At 54.2% G+C, this 16,993-nt stretch overlaps 1 protein-coding gene across 1 annotated transcript; it reads right to left on the reverse strand.

Annotated features, from left to right (window-relative positions):
- Positions 1–119: 119 nt before the first annotated feature.
- Positions 120–15,397, reverse strand: CFAP73 (cilia and flagella associated protein 73). Its single transcript, XM_044989881.1, has 8 exons — positions 15,071–15,397; positions 10,866–10,971; positions 9,015–9,119; positions 6,588–6,788; positions 4,274–4,495; positions 2,567–2,725; positions 2,045–2,181; positions 120–534 (listed from the first exon to the last, which is right to left on the reverse strand). Exons 1-7 carry the CDS (start codon positions 15,355–15,357, stop codon positions 2,083–2,085), a joined length of 1,179 nt encoding a protein of 392 aa, XP_044845816.1. The 5' UTR covers positions 15,358–15,397; the 3' UTR covers positions 120–534; positions 2,045–2,082.
- Positions 15,398–16,993: the final 1,596 nt, after the last annotated feature.

Genomic DNA, 16,993 nt, shown 5'->3' on the forward strand with positions numbered 1-16,993 from the left:
ACCGCCTAAGGGGACGTGGGCTGGAGAAACTGACCCAGGCTAGTTTGGGCCCAGCTGTTGTGAACACACAGTCGGTTTGGATTTTGGAACCTTGTTTAAACTAAATCAAGGAGGCGATGTGTTTTAAAGTGGGTCAGGCCCTTGCTGCTTTAATCCCTGCGTTGCTCAAGGATGGAGCAAAGTATTTCCCCAGAGGGGCTGCGCGTTCTCCATTGGTCCTGGTGTTCCAGAAGAAGGTTGGAAGACTCCAGCCCTCGCGGTTAATGGTGCATCAGTAGGCAGACTTGATAGCTGCAAATACCTGAAGATCACTGCGACTTCTGTCCCATGCACTTCGGGAGCCTTCCCCCAGGCAGCGAAGTCCTGACGCTGAGGCTGTCCATTTGGCTGAGGTGGGGTCATGTCTGTAGACGTGGCCACAGCACGTGGCAAAGGCTGCAGGTGTGGTGATTCCATGGGGCAGCAGGAGAGGAAGCTGCTCTCACAAAGGTCTGGTGGTGGTTGGCACAAGGCCCTGGTCCAGCTGCCATGGAGCTGGAACAGAGAAGACAAATGGATGCTGTAGTGCAGGGGAAGCTGCAGCTAGCTCTGCCTTCTACTTGCCATGTGAGCCCTCCTGGCTTCGGCCCTTTCTACCACACAAGCACCGAGGCATAAACACTGCTGGGATAGGATCACATCCCAGCATGGTTTCTTTTTGCCAGTGTGCACAGGCCTAGGATCAAAGACCCAGCCTGTAGCACCAGGTATACAAACCCGGTTATTGCTCCACAGGCAGGAACCACCTGAGGTGTAGAGCAGGGTCTGACCCAGGGCTCAGGCTGTATCATAGGTCTGTGTGCCTGGGCCAAAGCCAATACGCGTCCTACAGCTCCAGCTTGGGCCCTTTGGGGGCTCAAGGTGGAGCCCCAGCTGTGGTCAGCTCCAGAGGGTTCCAGTTCAGTTATGGGGATGGTGGCCATCACATAGGCTCACAGTCACGGTTGAGTTGTTTTTCGAATACAGGCTGTGACCACAGTGGAACCTCCCACTGTTTCACTAGCACCAGGGTGGTACTCAGCCTGGGAATGCAGGCCAGTGGGATCAGTCACAACCTGCAGCACAGCTCCCCTGACTGGTGCTGCCAACACAGCTGCAGCCCGGGCTCGGTGCAGGGTATGGGGTGAACTGAGGCTGGAAGGAGAAGATGGTTTCTAACCGTCAGAGGAGGGAGGTTCTGGACCAGCACCCTCTCCCCCTTCCCCCCCCCCCCCAATAGGAGCAGGGGCCCAAACAACCAAACTGGGTTGAAGCTGGAGCTCTGGAGGTTTGTGAATGGGCTGATATGAGGGGGCTGCTGCACTAGCAGGGCCTGGACTTCGTGACCCAGGGCCCTTCTAGGCCACTGGAAACATGGGAGGAGCTGGCAGCTCCCAGCCATGGTTGAGCAGGATCGACCCCAGCAGGTTCCCTCAAACACGGGGCATTCAGGAGCCATGGCCCAGTCAGCCCCTGCCCATGGTTCCTGCGCCCCCAGCAGCTATGGTCAGTGGGGTGGGTTTGTTAATTTCAGGCATTACACCCCCCAGCATCTCCCTGCCAGCAGTGTCCGGCTGGAAAGAGCAGCTGTGAGTGTGACCTTCCGCAGTAAAAAGCAGGGTCACAAGTTTAGTGGGTAATTTGTAGGACATGTACTGGGGGGAAGCTCCCCAGTGCCTGCCCTCCACCCATTGGCCCATCTAACACTGACTTTGTTGGTCTCTGCACAGATTGGCAAGTGTGTCTGTGATCTTTGCATAAATTGAGAGGTGTAGGTGGGGAAATGCTGCCTTCATTCCTGCCTAGATCAGGCTGCTGGGCTGGTGCTTTGAGCCAACACAAGGTAAACTCCTATGGGGCAGGAGCTGTAGGTGATTTGGAGGATATAATGAGGCTTAGCCCCCTGGAAAGCAGCAGTAAGCCACAGGCCTGATCTCGTAACACAGGGTGCAAGCTACATTCAGGCAGGTGGGGGAAGAGGGTGGAAATCAGGGCTGCCCAAGGCCAGCCTCAGCAGCAAACTCACAGTGGAGGTGGTGCAGCTGGGTGCTGCGGTGCAGTGGCTTAGCTGGCAGCAGCAGGTGAGGGCTGTATGGCAGGTGCAGGCTCCCCTTTGCGGAGGTCAGCAAGGATGTCAGCCAGGTCGAGCATGCAGAGCTGAACCTGATGGAGACAGAGCACGGCTGCTTTAAAAAGGAACTTTACCTGGATCCAGCCAGCGATGTCCTGAAAACGCAGTGAGCGTTAAAAGGAGAAATCCCAGCAGGGGCGGCTGTAGCAAATAGTATGGCCCACTCCCTGTAGTAGCCTTGGGTACAGAGGGGCTCTCAACTACTAGGCCTGTCCTGTCCCAGGAGGGGCACTGCAGGGAGCAGGACAGGAGTATTGGCTACTCCAGTCCCAATCTCTTCCAGCGGGAGGCGCTGTACAGGATGGTGCAGAAGCATTGGCTGTAGGCTGCGTTCTAGCCTCCATAGCGAGCTTCTCAGAGCGTAGGGCTGGGGAAAGCCAAATGCCGCGAAGAAGAGCGGGCGGCTGCATCTCTGACCGTGTCGAGCTGGGTTTCCGTGTCCTCCAGGGGGACGTCCACCTGCAGCTTCATTTGCTTTGTCACCAGCTGGAAGAGGTTGAGGGCAGCCATCTTGATCTGCCCCAGTTGCAGGGTCTTCTTGGCGGCTGTGTTCTGGATCTCAGTCCACTTGGACTCCTGCATTGAGATTGAAGCAGAGGGTTATGGGATGTCTTGTCACATGCACTGCATCCCACTCCGCATTCCCCAAATGGCCTGCCCCAGCCAAGCAGCGCATCTGCCCTATAGCACTGGAGGAGACCAGTCCTGGAGGGCTCTCAGCACCCTCGCTAGAGCAGTGATACCCAGCCAGCACTCTCCATGCACCAGGACTAGGTTACGGCCCAGCGATAGGTGTCCCCTTCCTCCCTCCCACAGCAGATTCTTGGATCAGTTGCTCCATCCCCTGCAATGCTGCCTCGAGTTCCTGTTTGTGCCTTCTGACCATGGGGCGCTGTCTTCATTCCCCCTTGGCAGCATCCCCGTATGTGAACCAGGCCTCAGCCCGGCCCTAGGAAGTAGGGATGGATTATCCCCACTTTGTATAGGGTGGAAGGGGGCAGCTTGCTCAGGACCCGGCCGCACACCGGCAGCAGAGTTGAGAGCAGAACCCCAGCATCCTGGCTCCTACCTGGCTGAGCCCAGCTGTCCCCTTGCACTTCCCATCCTGTGGGCATGGCACCCTGCAGCAGCCCCATGGCCCCAGCTGTGAGACAGAGCAGCCTCCAGCTGGAGGGCACGCACGCGTCCCTACTCTGCACTCGGGCAGTCCTGAGTTCAAATCCTTCCAGAGGGGCACAAGTGCTAATACCTGGGGTGACCTCATTCTAGTGCAGCCCCCAGAGCTGTGCCTGGTGAGTAATGGAGACCCACCCCCACACCCAGTCCAGTGGACAACAGGGAGCCATTTCAGCTCACAGGTCCCTCGGGGGGGTGGAGGGTCCAGACAGAGCCTGCCCAGAAGATGCTCCTCATGCTAGAAGCTGGCATGACAGAGCCTGATGTGCACTGGGCCCCATCCCCCGCTCCAAGGCTTCTGAAGGCGGGAGGGGTTGGTGGATGATGCACCCTGCAGGCTCGTGCCTGGGCCTAGCAGAAGCGCTAGTGTGTTATAAACACGCCGAGTCGGTCTGATCCTACCCTGCAGGGTTTGCTCTGCACCTGCTGCACCCCCCTCCCTCCCTCCCTCCCTCAGCACCCTGCTCGCAGGGGCTGCATCACCAGCCCCCTGCTCGCTGGAGGCACCAGCATGCTGCATGGGCGAGGCTGGCGCCATCCCAGCAGGAACCAGGCCCAGCCCACTCACCCTCACCCCCCGGAGTCACACACGTTCTCTTTAGGGAAAGCGAAGGGGAGGGCAGGAGCCATTGTGGGCGGACTGCCAGCCCCGCCGTGCTGGCAGCGAGCAAGGGCCCAGCTGGGGAGGGACGGCAGCGTGGGGGTGTGGCCAGTACCTCCTCCAGCTCAGGGTAGGTCAGGCAGCAGGGCCCATCATGGACATGGGGTGGGAGAGTCACTGGGGCCACTGACGGAGGCTGAGAGCGCCCCGGGACTTGGCCACACATCCCTGCCCCACAAGGCCGAAGGAGCCCCTAGGAAACTGCCCCGGGCCCCAGTTTCATAGGGCCAGTGGAGCCTCCCAACAGTCCCCCACCCCTCTGCCCCTGGCATGCTCTCCCCACTTACCCACTGGTGCACCTTGGCCCGGGCCTGCTCCTGCTGGGCCTGCAGCACGGCCAGCTGGTTGTTGAGCTGCATGATCTCGTTGTTGCTCTGCTCCAGGTACTGCTGGAGCTGGGCCTGCTTCTCCGCCATGGCCTCCCGGCTCCCCAGGTCCTGCTGCACCAGCGCCACGTTGGTGGCAGTCAGTGTCCTAAAGCGGTCAATCAGCGCCTGCATTTCCTGGAACTGCCGGGGAGGGGATGGGACGGGGGAGGAAGGGACAATGGGGGAGGCAGAGGGTTAGGGGTGCTCATTCGGGACAGAGGGGCAGGCCTGCAGCCTGGGAACGGAGTCCCTTTCACAGGTGGCATACGAGAAGTTATGCTGGATTTGAATGAGCAGGGCTGTCCCGTTGTTATGCTGAGTGCATCTCTGCATCCGGTCAGGGAGCTCCCCCACCCTGTGATGCTTTGTTCCCTGCCTGCCCCCCGCCCCAACCCCTGCCCCAAGACTTCTGTGCACCAGCATCCCCTGTGCACCTTGTTCTAGCAGGTTTGGGTGGAGCGTCCAAGTCACCGCGGGTCACTGGGATCTGAGCCAGAACCAGCTGCCCCTGCCCCACAGACGAGGTTGCTGAGTGGCTGGGTTGTGCCTGAGGGACCTAGTGGCTTTCCTAGAGCGGCTGGCGCTGCGGGCGGAGCCTGGCGTGTTCCAGCACCTCTTCTCCCAGGGGAGGCCACCTCCTGACCCACAAAGGGGCAGGATGTGGGGGGCAGGGTTAACTTGTTTCAGCACCACCAGTTTCAGGCTGCAAACCTCCCCAAGGACATCAGCTGGGGAGGGATCAAAGCATTTGGCGGGGGTGGGGAGGCTGCTCTGGTTGAGAGGACCAGGGCAGTTGTGGTGACAGGTGCTGCAGCTCTGAGGAGTGGCGGGGCAGTGCTGTGGGGGGGTGCTGGGGCCGAGGGGGCACAGGACAGTTGTGGGGGGAGGTGCTGTAGCTGTGAGGGGGCACAGGGCAGATGTGGGGGAAGGGTGCTGCGGCCATGAGGCGCTGCGGGGTAGTGTGGGGGGTGCTGCAGCTGTGAGGGTGCGTGGGGCAGTTGTCAGGGGGGTGTTGCAGTCGTGGGGAGCAGTTGTAGGTGACGGGTGCCACAGCTGTGAGAGGATGCGGGGCAGTTGTGGGGGAAAGTGCTGTGGCCTTAATGAGGCACAGGGCAATTGGGGGGAGGAGGGGGAGTGCTGCGGCTGTGGGTGACGGGTGCATGAGGGGGCATGGGATAGTTGGGGAGGGGAGGGGTGCTGCAGCCGTGAGACACACCTGTGGGTGACGGCTGCTGTGGCCGTGAAGGGGCTTGGGGCAGTTGTGGGGGAAAGTGCTGTGGCCTTGATGAGGCACAGGGCAATTGTGGGGGATGGGTGCCACAGCCATGAGGGGACACGGGGCAGTTGTGGGGAGGGGTGCCACGGCCGTGAGGGAGCATGGGGGAGTTGTGTGCGTGTGTGTGTGGTGGGGGGTGCCATAGCTGTGAGGGAGTGTGGGGCAGTTGTGTGGGGGGGGGTGCTGCAGCCATGAGGGGCAGTTGTGGGTGACAGTGTTCTGTGGCCATGACGGGGTGTGGTGAGTTGTGGTAGGGATGGTGCCATGGATGTGAGGGGGCAGTTGTGGGTGACAGGTGCTGTAGCTGTGAGGGGATGTGGGGCAGTTGTGGGGGCATGGGGTGCTGTGGCCATGAGAGGGTGCAGGGTAGTGTGTGGCAGGGTGCTGCGGCCGTGAGGGGGTGCGGGGCAGTGCGTGGCAGGGTGCTGCGGCCGTGAGAGGGTGCGGGGTGGTGCGTGGCAGGGTGCTGCGGCCGTGAGGGGGTGCGGGGTGGTGCGTGGCAGGGTGCTGCGGCCGTGAGGGGGTGCGGGGTAGTGTGTGGCAGGGTGCTGTGGCTGTGAGGGGACACAGGGAAGTGGGGTGAGGGGTGCTGCAGCTGAGGGGAGGTTGTGGCCGTCAGATGCTGTGGCCTAGAAGCAGGACTCAGGTCACTTGTTACTGGCACTGGAGGTCAGGGTGGCTCGGTCACAGCAGTGGGCCAGGGCATTGGGGGAGGGGAAATGCCAGCACTTGCCTGGGGACTGGCAGTTGGGGAGGGTCTGAGCACTTGCAGGGGGTGTCAGGGTGCTTTTCAGCACAGGGAAGGTCAGTAACTGGGAAGGGGGCAGTGCAGAGCTGGGGAGGGGATCAGGTAGAAAATGGGGAGTGGGGAAGTTGGCATGGGGACATCTAGAGACAGGTAGTGCCCCCTGCTCCTGACCCTCCCCCCCAGCAGCTCCCTGCAGAATCCCCCCTCACCTGCTCAGTCTTCTCCAACACCCCCTGGAGGTAGCTCCGGAAGATGGCATGGGCTTCCAGGCGCCGCTGCAGCCTGTCCCTCTCCACGAGCAGCCGGGCAATCTCCTGGCGCAACCGCATGGCCTCCACGACCTTCTGCACCACCTGCTCCCGCTGTTCACTCACCTTGTGCAGCGCCCGGCTCCGCTTGGAGTCATTGTCCTGCCACCCACAACACAGGGAACCAGGTAACGTCAAAGGGCAACCTCCCCACCACGCTGAGCCCGCATGCTTGTTGTGTAGCACTGCTGCCACACCAGAGAGTTCTGTGTTAGCAGGGCAACAACCTTCTACTGACACCTTGCTGAAGAAGCTGCTCCTTTAGCTCAAGCTGTTGGAGCTTCTGCTTTAGATCCCTGATTCAATCCCCACTGATAAGCTGCACTGTTTGTGTATGTTAGGGAATCAGAAATGGGCAGAACCAGAACCCTGGATCCAAATGCACCTAGAGTCTGGAACCAAAGCATGTGGCTGAGAGCAGAGCCCAAACTGGATCCCTGTAGCTGCAAGACTCTGTGGCTGAGGTCATTAGTGGTGCCTGGATGTGCTGTGGAATTTGGATGATGAGGGAAATGGGGAAATGGCAGACGGGCTAAATGACTTTGTTTTAACCAAACAGGTTCATAGCAATTGAACATCTGACATCGTGAACGCCAATGAAAACAAGGTAGGATCAGAGGCTAAAATAGGGAAAGACCAAGTTAAAAATTACTGAGACAAGTTAGATGTCTTCTAGGATGGAATTCATCAGGCCCTGGTGAACACTCAAGGAGCTGACTGAGGAGACTGAAGATAATCACTAATGTCTCAGCTAAAAGTCATGGCAGACGGGAGAGATTCCAGACAACTGGAAAGGGCAAATCTAGTGCCCATCTATAAAAAGGGGAATAAGGACAACCCGGGGAATTACAGTCCAGGCAGTTTAACTTCAGTACCTGGAAAGATAATGGAGCAAATAATTAAGCAATCAATCTGCAAACACCTAGAAGATACTAAGGTGATAAGTAACAGTCAGCATGGATTTATCAAGAACAAATAACTTTCTTTGACAGGGTAACAAGCTTTGTGGATGGGGGGAAGCAGTAGACGTGGCATAGCTTGATTTTAAATGAGGCTTTTGATACTGTCTCGCATGATCTTCTTATAAACAAACAAACTAGGGAAATACAACCTAGATGGAGCTCCTATAAGGTGGGTGCATAACTGGTGGAAAATTGTTCCCAGGGAGTAGTTATCAGTGGTTCACAGTCATGCTGGAAGTGCATAATAAGTGGAGTCCCACAATGGATCAGTTTTGGGTCTAGTTCTGTTCAATATCTTCATCAATGATTTAGATAATGGCAGAGAGTACACTTATAAAGTTTGCAGATGATACCAAGGTGGGAGGATTTGCAAATGCTTTGGAGGATAGGATTAAAATTCAAAATGATCTGGACAAACTGGAGAAATGGTCTGAAGAAAATAGGATGAAAGTGAATACAGTCAAATGCAAAGTGCTCCACTTAGGAAGAAACAATCAGTTGCACACACACAAAATGGGAACTGACTGCCTAGGAAGGAGCACTGGGAAAGGGATCTGAGGGTTATAGAGACCCACAAGCTAAATATGAGTCAACAGTGTAACACTGTTGGAAAAAAAACAACAAACAAACAAACATTCTGGGATGTATTAGCAGGAGTGTTGTAAGCAAGACACGAGAAGTAATTTGCCTGCTCTACTCTGCACTGAGTTTGGTTTCAACTGAAGTATTGCATTCAGTTCTGGGCACCACATTTCCTGAAAGATGTGGACAAATTGGAGAAAGTCCAGAGAAGAGTAACAAAAATGATTAAAGGTCTAGAAAACATGATCTATGAGGGAAGATTAAAAAAATTGGGTTTGTTTAGTCTGGAGAAGAGAAGATGGAGAGGGGACATAACCGTTTTCAAGTACATAAAAGGTTGTTACAAGGAGGAAGGAGAAAAATTGTTCTCAATCTTTGAGGATAGGAAAAGCAGCAATGGGCTTAAATTGGGAGAAGGGCGGTTTAGGTTGGACATTAGGAAAAACTTCCCAAGTGACAGGGTGGTTAAGCACTGGAATAAACTGCCGAGGGAGGCTGTGGAATCTCCATCATTGGAGGTTTTTAAGAGCAGGCAAGACAAACACCTGTCAGGGATGGTTAAATAATACTTAGTCCTGCCATGAGTGCAGGGGACTGGACTAGACGACCTCTCGAAGTCCCCTCCAGTCCTGTGATTGATTCTATGATCCAGCGGAAATGGATTTGACACACGCCTGCTCTGCAGTTTAGTTTGGCAAGAGGAATACCTTCCGGGTACAGTCCATCTCCAGCCCAGCCAGCAGGCTTTCCTCCCGGCCCCGGGATCTTCATGTGGGACTTGTACCTTTAGGAACTTGTCAAATTTGAAGATAGCCTCCTTGAGCTGCCCTTCCTTGTGCTGCAGTTCCTTCTGGCGCTGCTGCAGGCTCTCCATCTTCATCTGGAACTCCTACAGGAGGCCAGGACAAGGCCAGTCAGGAGGTGGGGCCAGCCCAATCCTTCCCGAGCCTTCACCAGCAGGGGGGCAAGGACCCTCAGAGCACCTGGGCTTGGGTGAGGGGGCTCAGCGTCTGGGAAGAGAGGGCTTCAAGGCTGCATCCCCTGCAGTGCTGGAGCAGCAGGTCTGCCTAATGCTGAGCGTTCTGTAGAGTGAGGGTAACATGCTGCCAGAATGTGGGCATTACTGTCTCCTTCTAATGGCTCATCCACATACAAGGATACAAGCCTGCTAGTGCTACCAACTAAGGGAGTTAGCCCTTCAGCACAAGCAGCAGAGAATCATGCTTTTAGCACCGAAGGTCCCAGGTTCCTGCCTTGCTATCAGCCCAAGTGGCAGCAATTATACAGAACCAAGGAGCGGAGTGCTGACTAAATGCTGTGCAAAGCCCTCCCTGGCATTCTCGTGGATCTACTCCTGGTTTTGTCTTAATCCCCTGTGGCTCCATGTCCAAAGGATTGGCCAGCGTTATCAGTGCTGCATGGGTAGACCAGTGCACCGCCATTGTCACTGTCCCTGGGGTCAGCCGTAGCAGTCACAGTGGAGCTGAATATCCAGCTGCATTGCCTGCTAGACTGGGGGCTTCCATGGGAATTAGGCACCTAAATACTTTTGAGGATCTGGACCATTGTTAGTAACAATGATTTGTATTGTGGTAATGCCTAGCGGAGCAGGACCCCACTGCTAGGTGCTGTATAGTCACAGAACAAAATACACACCTTGGTCTATGCAGGAATACCTGGCCTGCAGCACAGAGCATGTGTGGGAGTCCGAGGGGTGGGGAGCCTGGGGACAGAGTGAGGGGCCTTATGAGTCAGGACAAACCCCTGTTAAACAACATTCTAGGTTCCATCCAAAACATTTACTGACACACTTGATCTAATACTGAGGATCCAGTGATGGCCACTGCTGGTGCAGGGGCCTTCTCCTCTGCAGCTACTGCCATCTCATGAGCTGACTTGCCAACTCTTAAAATCTCATCTGAAAGCTTTTTCCCCTTGCCCATCTCTGAGTCCCTCTCCCCTGCCACTGCTCGGCCATTGCATTAAATCTCTCTCTATATTGCACAATTCTCTAAATGTCCTGTTTGATTGTTCTCTGCTCTTTATTTCTGTAACTATTATTATATCGCCAACGTATTGTGTACTGTTCTCTCTCTCTCCCTTTCGCTACGCACATACTTGGCCACACTGTGGCATATCAGATTAATAGGCCGATCAATGCTGGGCAAAATCACATTTATTGTAATCAACACCGGCACACCAAAGTAACCCACAGTGCTTTACAAACTGCAGCACCATTTTTTGCTGCTAAACTTTTCAGGTTTGGGCCAAAATCTTTTGGTTATTTGAATTTTCTCTGAACAACTGCAATTTTCCATGGTGCGGGGCGGGGCGTGGGGAAGCATTTTTCCCCAACCAGCTCCAGTCCAGTGATGTTGGGTGTCTTTAAAGCAGGAGTTTTCTCCATGGATTGCACTGTGCATCTCTCCTCCTGCCCTTGAGCCCTCAGGAAGTGACCAGCCACTCCCCACAGTGCAGCCCCAGTGACATGAAAACAGTAAGGACTCGCTTTCCATTCTCAACCTCCTTCGAGGCTCTGATGCCCCCCCAACACCCCTTGCCCATCCAGGGACCCCACCATTTAGGAATCATGAACCTCAAGTTAACAGGCACAGCCCTGTGCAGCTGGGTTTACCTCCTTCTGTGCCAACAGGGCTTGTTCCACCTCTGCTAGCTCCCTCCTCTTCTCCAGCAGACGGGTGGCCGGGGTCAGGTAGTCATCTTCTCTTTCAGGCATTTTCCTGCAGGAGAGGAACAAATGGGAGAGTGGCAGCCCCATGCCTGGCCCTGGTGGAACACTGCTAACTCCTCTTCCGCCTCCATTGCCATCAGTGGCACCCGGGGTGCCGAAAAAGGTACGGAACCACTGAGATAGAAGGGCTCCACACTTGCTCTTACTGCAAATGCCACATGTTTACTTGGACCCCCTGACGTGGGCTGGGCCACGGCAGCTCCACAAGCCAGCACTTCTCCTCAGTGGCCACCAAATGTAACGCTTTCATGTCAAGGGATGCACACTCAGCAGGCAACCTAGCGAATTTCAGGGATGGGCTTGGGGGAACACAGAGCCAGGAGTACTAGTTCTTCCCCCAGTTCCATCCCGATCTATCCCAGAGGATGAGCTGAAAGTGGTTTCTAATCCAGAGCCTGCCTGGTGCCCAACCAGAGACTGTGATTTACAATCACAGGTTTCCAGTTTGTTTTAAACTAGTTTTTTCTCCCTCGTGTTACTGTTAGAGAAACGACAGGGAAAAGTGACTCCATAACAAACGTGCAGGGCAACAGCAAGCTCGACTGGGCCCAAAGCAACAAACTGAAACCAAAAAAAGGTGAGAGCTCTTTTCCCAAATCTCTTCCAATTTGTCACAGGGTGACTGGCCCTTTAAGAAGGAACAGGTCCAGCTCACCTCCAGCAAGGGCCTGAGTGCAGGGTTGGGGTGCAGGCTTTGGCTGGGGGTGCAGGCTCCAGGATGGGGCCAGAAATGAGGGGTTCAGGGTGTGGAAAGGGGCTCAGGGCTGTGAGGGGGCTGGGCTGAAGGAGGGGGTTTCGACCTGGAGCAGGGGGTTGGGGCCCAGGAGGAGTTCAGGACGCGGGTTCTGGCCGGGCAGCGCTTACCTCAGGTGGCTCCCAGAAGTGGCCAGCCCGTCCGTCTCTTAGGCAGAGGGGCTGGGGGGCTCTGTGCACTGCCTGTGCCTGTAGTTCCCAGCCAAGGTGAGCTGCAGAGCTGGCACTCGGGGCAAAGGTAGCACACAGGGGCCCCTTGGCCAACCCTGTGCCTAGGAGCCAGACATGCCGGCCGCTGGAGTTGCGTGGAGCCAGGCCAGGCAGGGAGCCTGCCTTAGCCCCACTGTGCCACTACCTGCACTTTTAGCCGTGCTGACCAGAGCTGCCAGGGTCCCTTTTTGTCCAGGTGTTCTGTCGAAAACCAGACACTTGGCAACCTTGAGTGAGAGCAACCGGCCTCTCTAAAGAGCCAGGCGGCAGCTCAGTGAGGGGAGCAAGAAGGAGCAGTAGTTGAGTGCGAACAGGTGAGAGCAGGAAAAGCCTGTTGAGTAGCTGGCTCCTGCAGAGGCACCTTGGTAAAGGGGAAGAACCAGCTCAGGCAGAGCAGACCAAGCCTGGATTTTGGAGGGAGATTCCCATGGGCAGGGGTAGGACTTGCAGGCAAAGGGACTGGGCAGTGGAGGGATACAAGGAGCCCTCTTGCAAGGACTTGAGGGCTGCAGGAGAGTTGTAAGCAGCACAGACAATTGCCAGAGGTGGGGGCCCTGGAATATGAGTGGGGCTGGAGAACTGCTGCATTTTTACTTATTCTGCTCGGAGGGGTAGAATGGTCTGACTTTGAGGGATCCGCTGGAGGCTGAAACTACTAAATGATGCCAGGCTGCAGGGTTTGGATTAGCCTCTGAGAGGGACAACGTTCTTTTCCCGGGCAGAGAGGTAACCATTGGTCTGGGCTGTGGTGGAGAAGATGGGCAACTCAACTTCAGCTTCCAGCCATTGGTTTCTCTTCACCCTTTCTCCACTAGGAGCCCTTAGTACCCAGGATTTTCTCCCTGCAAAGGTTCTTAAACACGAATCAAGTCACCCCCAATCTTCTCTGTAACTGAGCTCTTGAAAACTCTTGTTGCAAGGCATTTCTCCAGGCCACAAATGTTTTTTGTGGCTCTCTTGCACCCCCCCTATTTTCCAACATCCTTTTTAAACCGTGGACACCAGAACTGGATGTGGTATTCCGGTATTGGTCTCATGGAGTGACCTGAGCTTTACTAAGCTGTGTTCCCAACAGGTGCAATGTAGCTGCAAGTCTCACTGTCTTTAGTATATTTCTTAAAGCCACAGCTGCTGGAGTCATGAGATTGCCTGAGAATCCAGATCTTAAGTTTTTTAAATAAAATTTTTAATTAAAAAAAAAATTCCTAGCCTTTATGGCTGCTGAGCAAAGCTTGAGGTATCACTCAGTGGTTTGAGCATTGGCCTGCTAAACCCAGGGTTGTGAGTTCAATCCTTGAGGAGGCCACTTAGGAATCTGGGGCAAAAATTGGTCCTGCTAGTGAAGGCAGGGGGCTGGACTCGATGACCTTTCAAGGTCCCTTCCAGTTCTAGGAGATTGGTATATCTCCAATTATAAATAAAAATGAAGCAAGTGTGTCCTAAAGGCTCAGACACCAGAAAGCAAATAGGAAGGGCCCAATGTTAATTGGCTTAAAAATCACAATGCCTGACCCCTTGTTTTGAATGCGTGAGGCAATGTTGCACCCAAGAGAGGCAGCGTGATTGGGTGGACAGGACACCAGACTGGGCGCTAGGCAACAACGGTTCCAGTCTAGATTCTGCTATTAACCTGCTGCGTGACCTGGGGTAAGTCAGTCCCTCCACTGCTCTGGGCCTTCGTTTACCGAGCTGTAAAACAAGGCCGTGATACTCACCCTCCTTGCTTTGACATACGTGGATGTAAAATATGAAGCGTGGGCCTGGCTTAGGGAATTGCTTAAAATACACCACAGTGCAGCCAAGGGAAGCATATGCAGGCAGCAGATGGGATCATCACATGCTTCTAACCTGTTCTATAACCAGGCCTTCTGATTCCTGAGTGCAGACAACAGCTTGTTTGGTACAAGATCAAATGTTCACCATGTCCCCAGGAGCAGGAAGCAACACTCCTAGAAACCCTGATGAAGCTTTGTGTTTGCTTTTCTGGGGAGTGCTTCCAGTGCCCCATTTCCACTTCCTCTGACCGTGGTTCCATCTTCAACTTTGCACCCCCTGTATTGCCCACCCCAAATGTTTAAAAAGCAGGAGCCAGGCTCACCAAAAATCATGAGACTGGCTTTCAAATCATGAGATTATGTAAAAATAATAGGTTTGGGGATCTTTTTAATTGCCTTCTGCTTTTTGAGCCTTTAGGGTGCACTGGGGTCACATTTTGAAGCTTTCTCCACAGCCACAAGGGCTTGAAATTTAGTTTTTCTTTAAGAATGAAGGCTGAAATAATCACATATCCACTTGACTCCAGGAGCTGGGGCTTTAGGGAAAACAATAATTATCATGAGACTCATGACTAAATCATGAGAGTTGGCTGGAAAAATTCAATAGCTGGGTGGAATTTGCTGATTTGGCTAAGTTGGAATGTTTTGCAGAGGCAGTCTGATTACACCAAAGTACCGACAGCACCCAGGCAGGCTTCCAGCAGAAACCTGCCTGCGTTCTTGCCAACTAAGCCCAGGCTTCACCACTCTGGAGCAGCCAGCCATGCAGACTACTGTGTCAGGTGGAATTTCAGGACTTTGCAGGGTCTGCATCTCCAGGGCAGCCAGATAGCCCAGCCCCCTGCCACGGGGCCAGGTTTCCAGGGTTTGGGGCGCTGGGGCAGGGCTCCATTCACTTTCATGGAGAACTTCAAAGCTGTTGGGGTTTTTGTTCTGAATTGGAATGAAACCAAATGCTGTAATATTGAAATCCTCCACAAAACAGAATCTGCGTTCTCTGCACAGCTCTACTTGGGACCCTGTGTGGTGCTGGCAGAATTCCAGCCCTGATCAACAAGCAGGGTTAGAACAGGCTGCCCACTCCAGGAAGCATCTGTTAAGTGTTTTCTTGCTGGCACAAAACTGAAGAATTAGCCATCCCTCCAGCTACCCAAATAAAGACACCCACTGCTATTAGTATCAGCAGGAAGACTACTCCCCCGAGGGCCTGCGCCAAGAGCGGCCTACCCCTGCCATGCTTCTTGCAGAGATCCGCCAGTGCCTTCATATCTCTACAGGGGGCTGGCTATACAAGCGGAGACCCCTTCACACACAAGCAGCTACCTGCAAGCAGGGGGCAAAGGCTCTTACTCACGGCAGCAGCAGCTTGTCCCGGAAAGCTGCCCGCAGATATTCTTCCAGGTCGAAAGCCATCCTGGCCCAGCCCCCCGCAGGGACCCTCGGCTCGGGGAATGGGGAGCCGTGGGCCCCCGGCTGCCGTCCCAGCGCCTGCAAAGGGGCAAGGCAGGGAGCAGCGCCCGCCCGTTGCTAAGGAGACGGTCAGCACAACGTTCTGTTGCCATGGTCACGCGTTCCGAATCCCGGAGCCCTGTAAAGTTTCCCTTCCGCGCCTCGCTGCAGGAGAGGCTAGAGAACATCTCGTGCAGGGAAGATGGAGCCACAAAACCGTCCCAACCGTGCGGATTTATTTGCAGGAGGGAGGCAGCAAGGGAAAGCGTAGCCCCCTGTAAACGAGTCTGTTCCCTCCCCTGGCCGGGGGTTTCCCTCTCCTCTCTTCTGTCTGGTTTGCATGATTGCTACAGCACCTGGTTTAACTTGGGCTGCGGCTGCAGGACCTTGTGGGCGGCTCCCCTGTGACATGGCCCCCTCCTCCCCAGCGCGCCATAACACCAGGTGCCCCCCTTGGACCCTTATGGGCAGATAGCTGTGGATAAATATCTGAAAGAGTGGGAGGTGCCCAGACACTACAGAAATGGGAGGCATATGTGCTAAAGATAGATAGGTCCTGCAGTCAGATTTGTATGGGCAGAGCCCTGTGTGCCAGTACTGAAGTTAATGGGGCTCTGGTCTGCCGTTGAAATGTGATCCTAAGATCTGAGCCCATTTATCTGGCCCTCACTACTGGATTATCCAGGCAACTCACAATCTTCCATGTACACCCCTGTGAGGTAGGGCGGTGCTGTTACCCCCATTGTACAGCTCACACAAGGAGTCTGTAGTTTAATAGGGAACTGAACCTGACTCTCAGCCTAGTGCCTTAACCACTGGGCCGGCCTTCCTCCCATAAATCACTGGGATAAACTAACAAGACTGGCTCACTGCTGGCTTTGGGGCACCTGGCACTGGTCACTGTTAGCTGACAGGATACTGGGCAGGATGGACCTTTGGTCTGACCCAGTACGGCTGTTCTCATGTTTTTATTACCATATTTATTACAATATTACCATAGACATAGAAGCCCCAGTCATGGACCAGGGCGAGCCCCATTATTGACTCCTTGCAGGTCTATGCTGCATCCCTAGCCCATCTTAAAAATGCAGAGTGCTGTTAGCCGATCACTTTGTAAAGACTATTTCTCCACCTGGAGAATGTTTGTTTGATTTAGAACCCATCCTACCTATATATTGTGACATGTTAAGGAATCCTCATCCCTTGTTCTGTATTACATGGCATACTTGCATGCACAAATCTTGATCTGCATTGATCAGCCAATGCCTTCTCATGACTGAGTTGTCTCAGTTAGACACACTTTCCACTTAAAAATTACTCTTCTTTCACTTTGTTTGCTTGGTGCACTTACAAAAGACCTCAGTTTTGGGGCACTCAACCTGACTCAATCTGAGCCTGATTTTTCAGACATTCTGGGCATCCAGAGCTTCTGTTGATTTCTGCTGCAGTTGTAGGAGCTCAGGTCTAGAGCCACAAAGGTATTTAGGTTTCTAACTGCCAAAAAAGGTGCCTGGAATTGGTAGCCACTGTGTGTATAATGACCTGGGCTGTTTTGCTATTGGCGATTTCATCTCACTTGTGTGTTCTTCTTCTAGAAAGTGGGGAAATACAAAACTTCCTGAAAACAGAAAATGTGATTTATAAAGCCACAAAAATTGGCAAGGGGAGATCCAGTGCAATGAAACGAATAACTTTTTTTTATTAACTAGATTTCAAGTGGCTGGCATCCCTGCAGCTGCACTAGGGATGACTGTCAGCACAAGTAGAATGTGCTGGGTGCATTACAGCAATCTGAAGATGTGAGCTGTATGCTGGGGATTGGGG

Source organism: Mauremys mutica, chromosome 16 (genome assembly GCF_020497125.1).
Source record: "Mauremys mutica isolate MM-2020 ecotype Southern chromosome 16, ASM2049712v1, whole genome shotgun sequence".
Lineage (NCBI taxonomy): Eukaryota > Metazoa > Chordata > Testudines > Geoemydidae > Mauremys > Mauremys mutica.

Excerpts from the sequence above, each read along its gene's own strand:
- CFAP73 (XM_044989881.1), bottom strand. The coding sequence starts at position 15,357 with ATGTTCTCTAGCCTCTCCTGCAGCGAGGCGCGGAAGGGAAACTTTACA. Across the intron at positions 6,789-9,014 it reads AATTTGACAAGTTCCTAAAG|GACAATGACTCCAAGCGGAG; the intron begins GTACAAGTCCCA and ends TGTGGGTGGCAG. Across the intron at positions 4,496-6,587 it reads TGTTGGAGAAGACTGAGCAG|TTCCAGGAAATGCAGGCGCT; the intron begins GTGAGGGGGGAT and ends CCTCCCCGGCAG.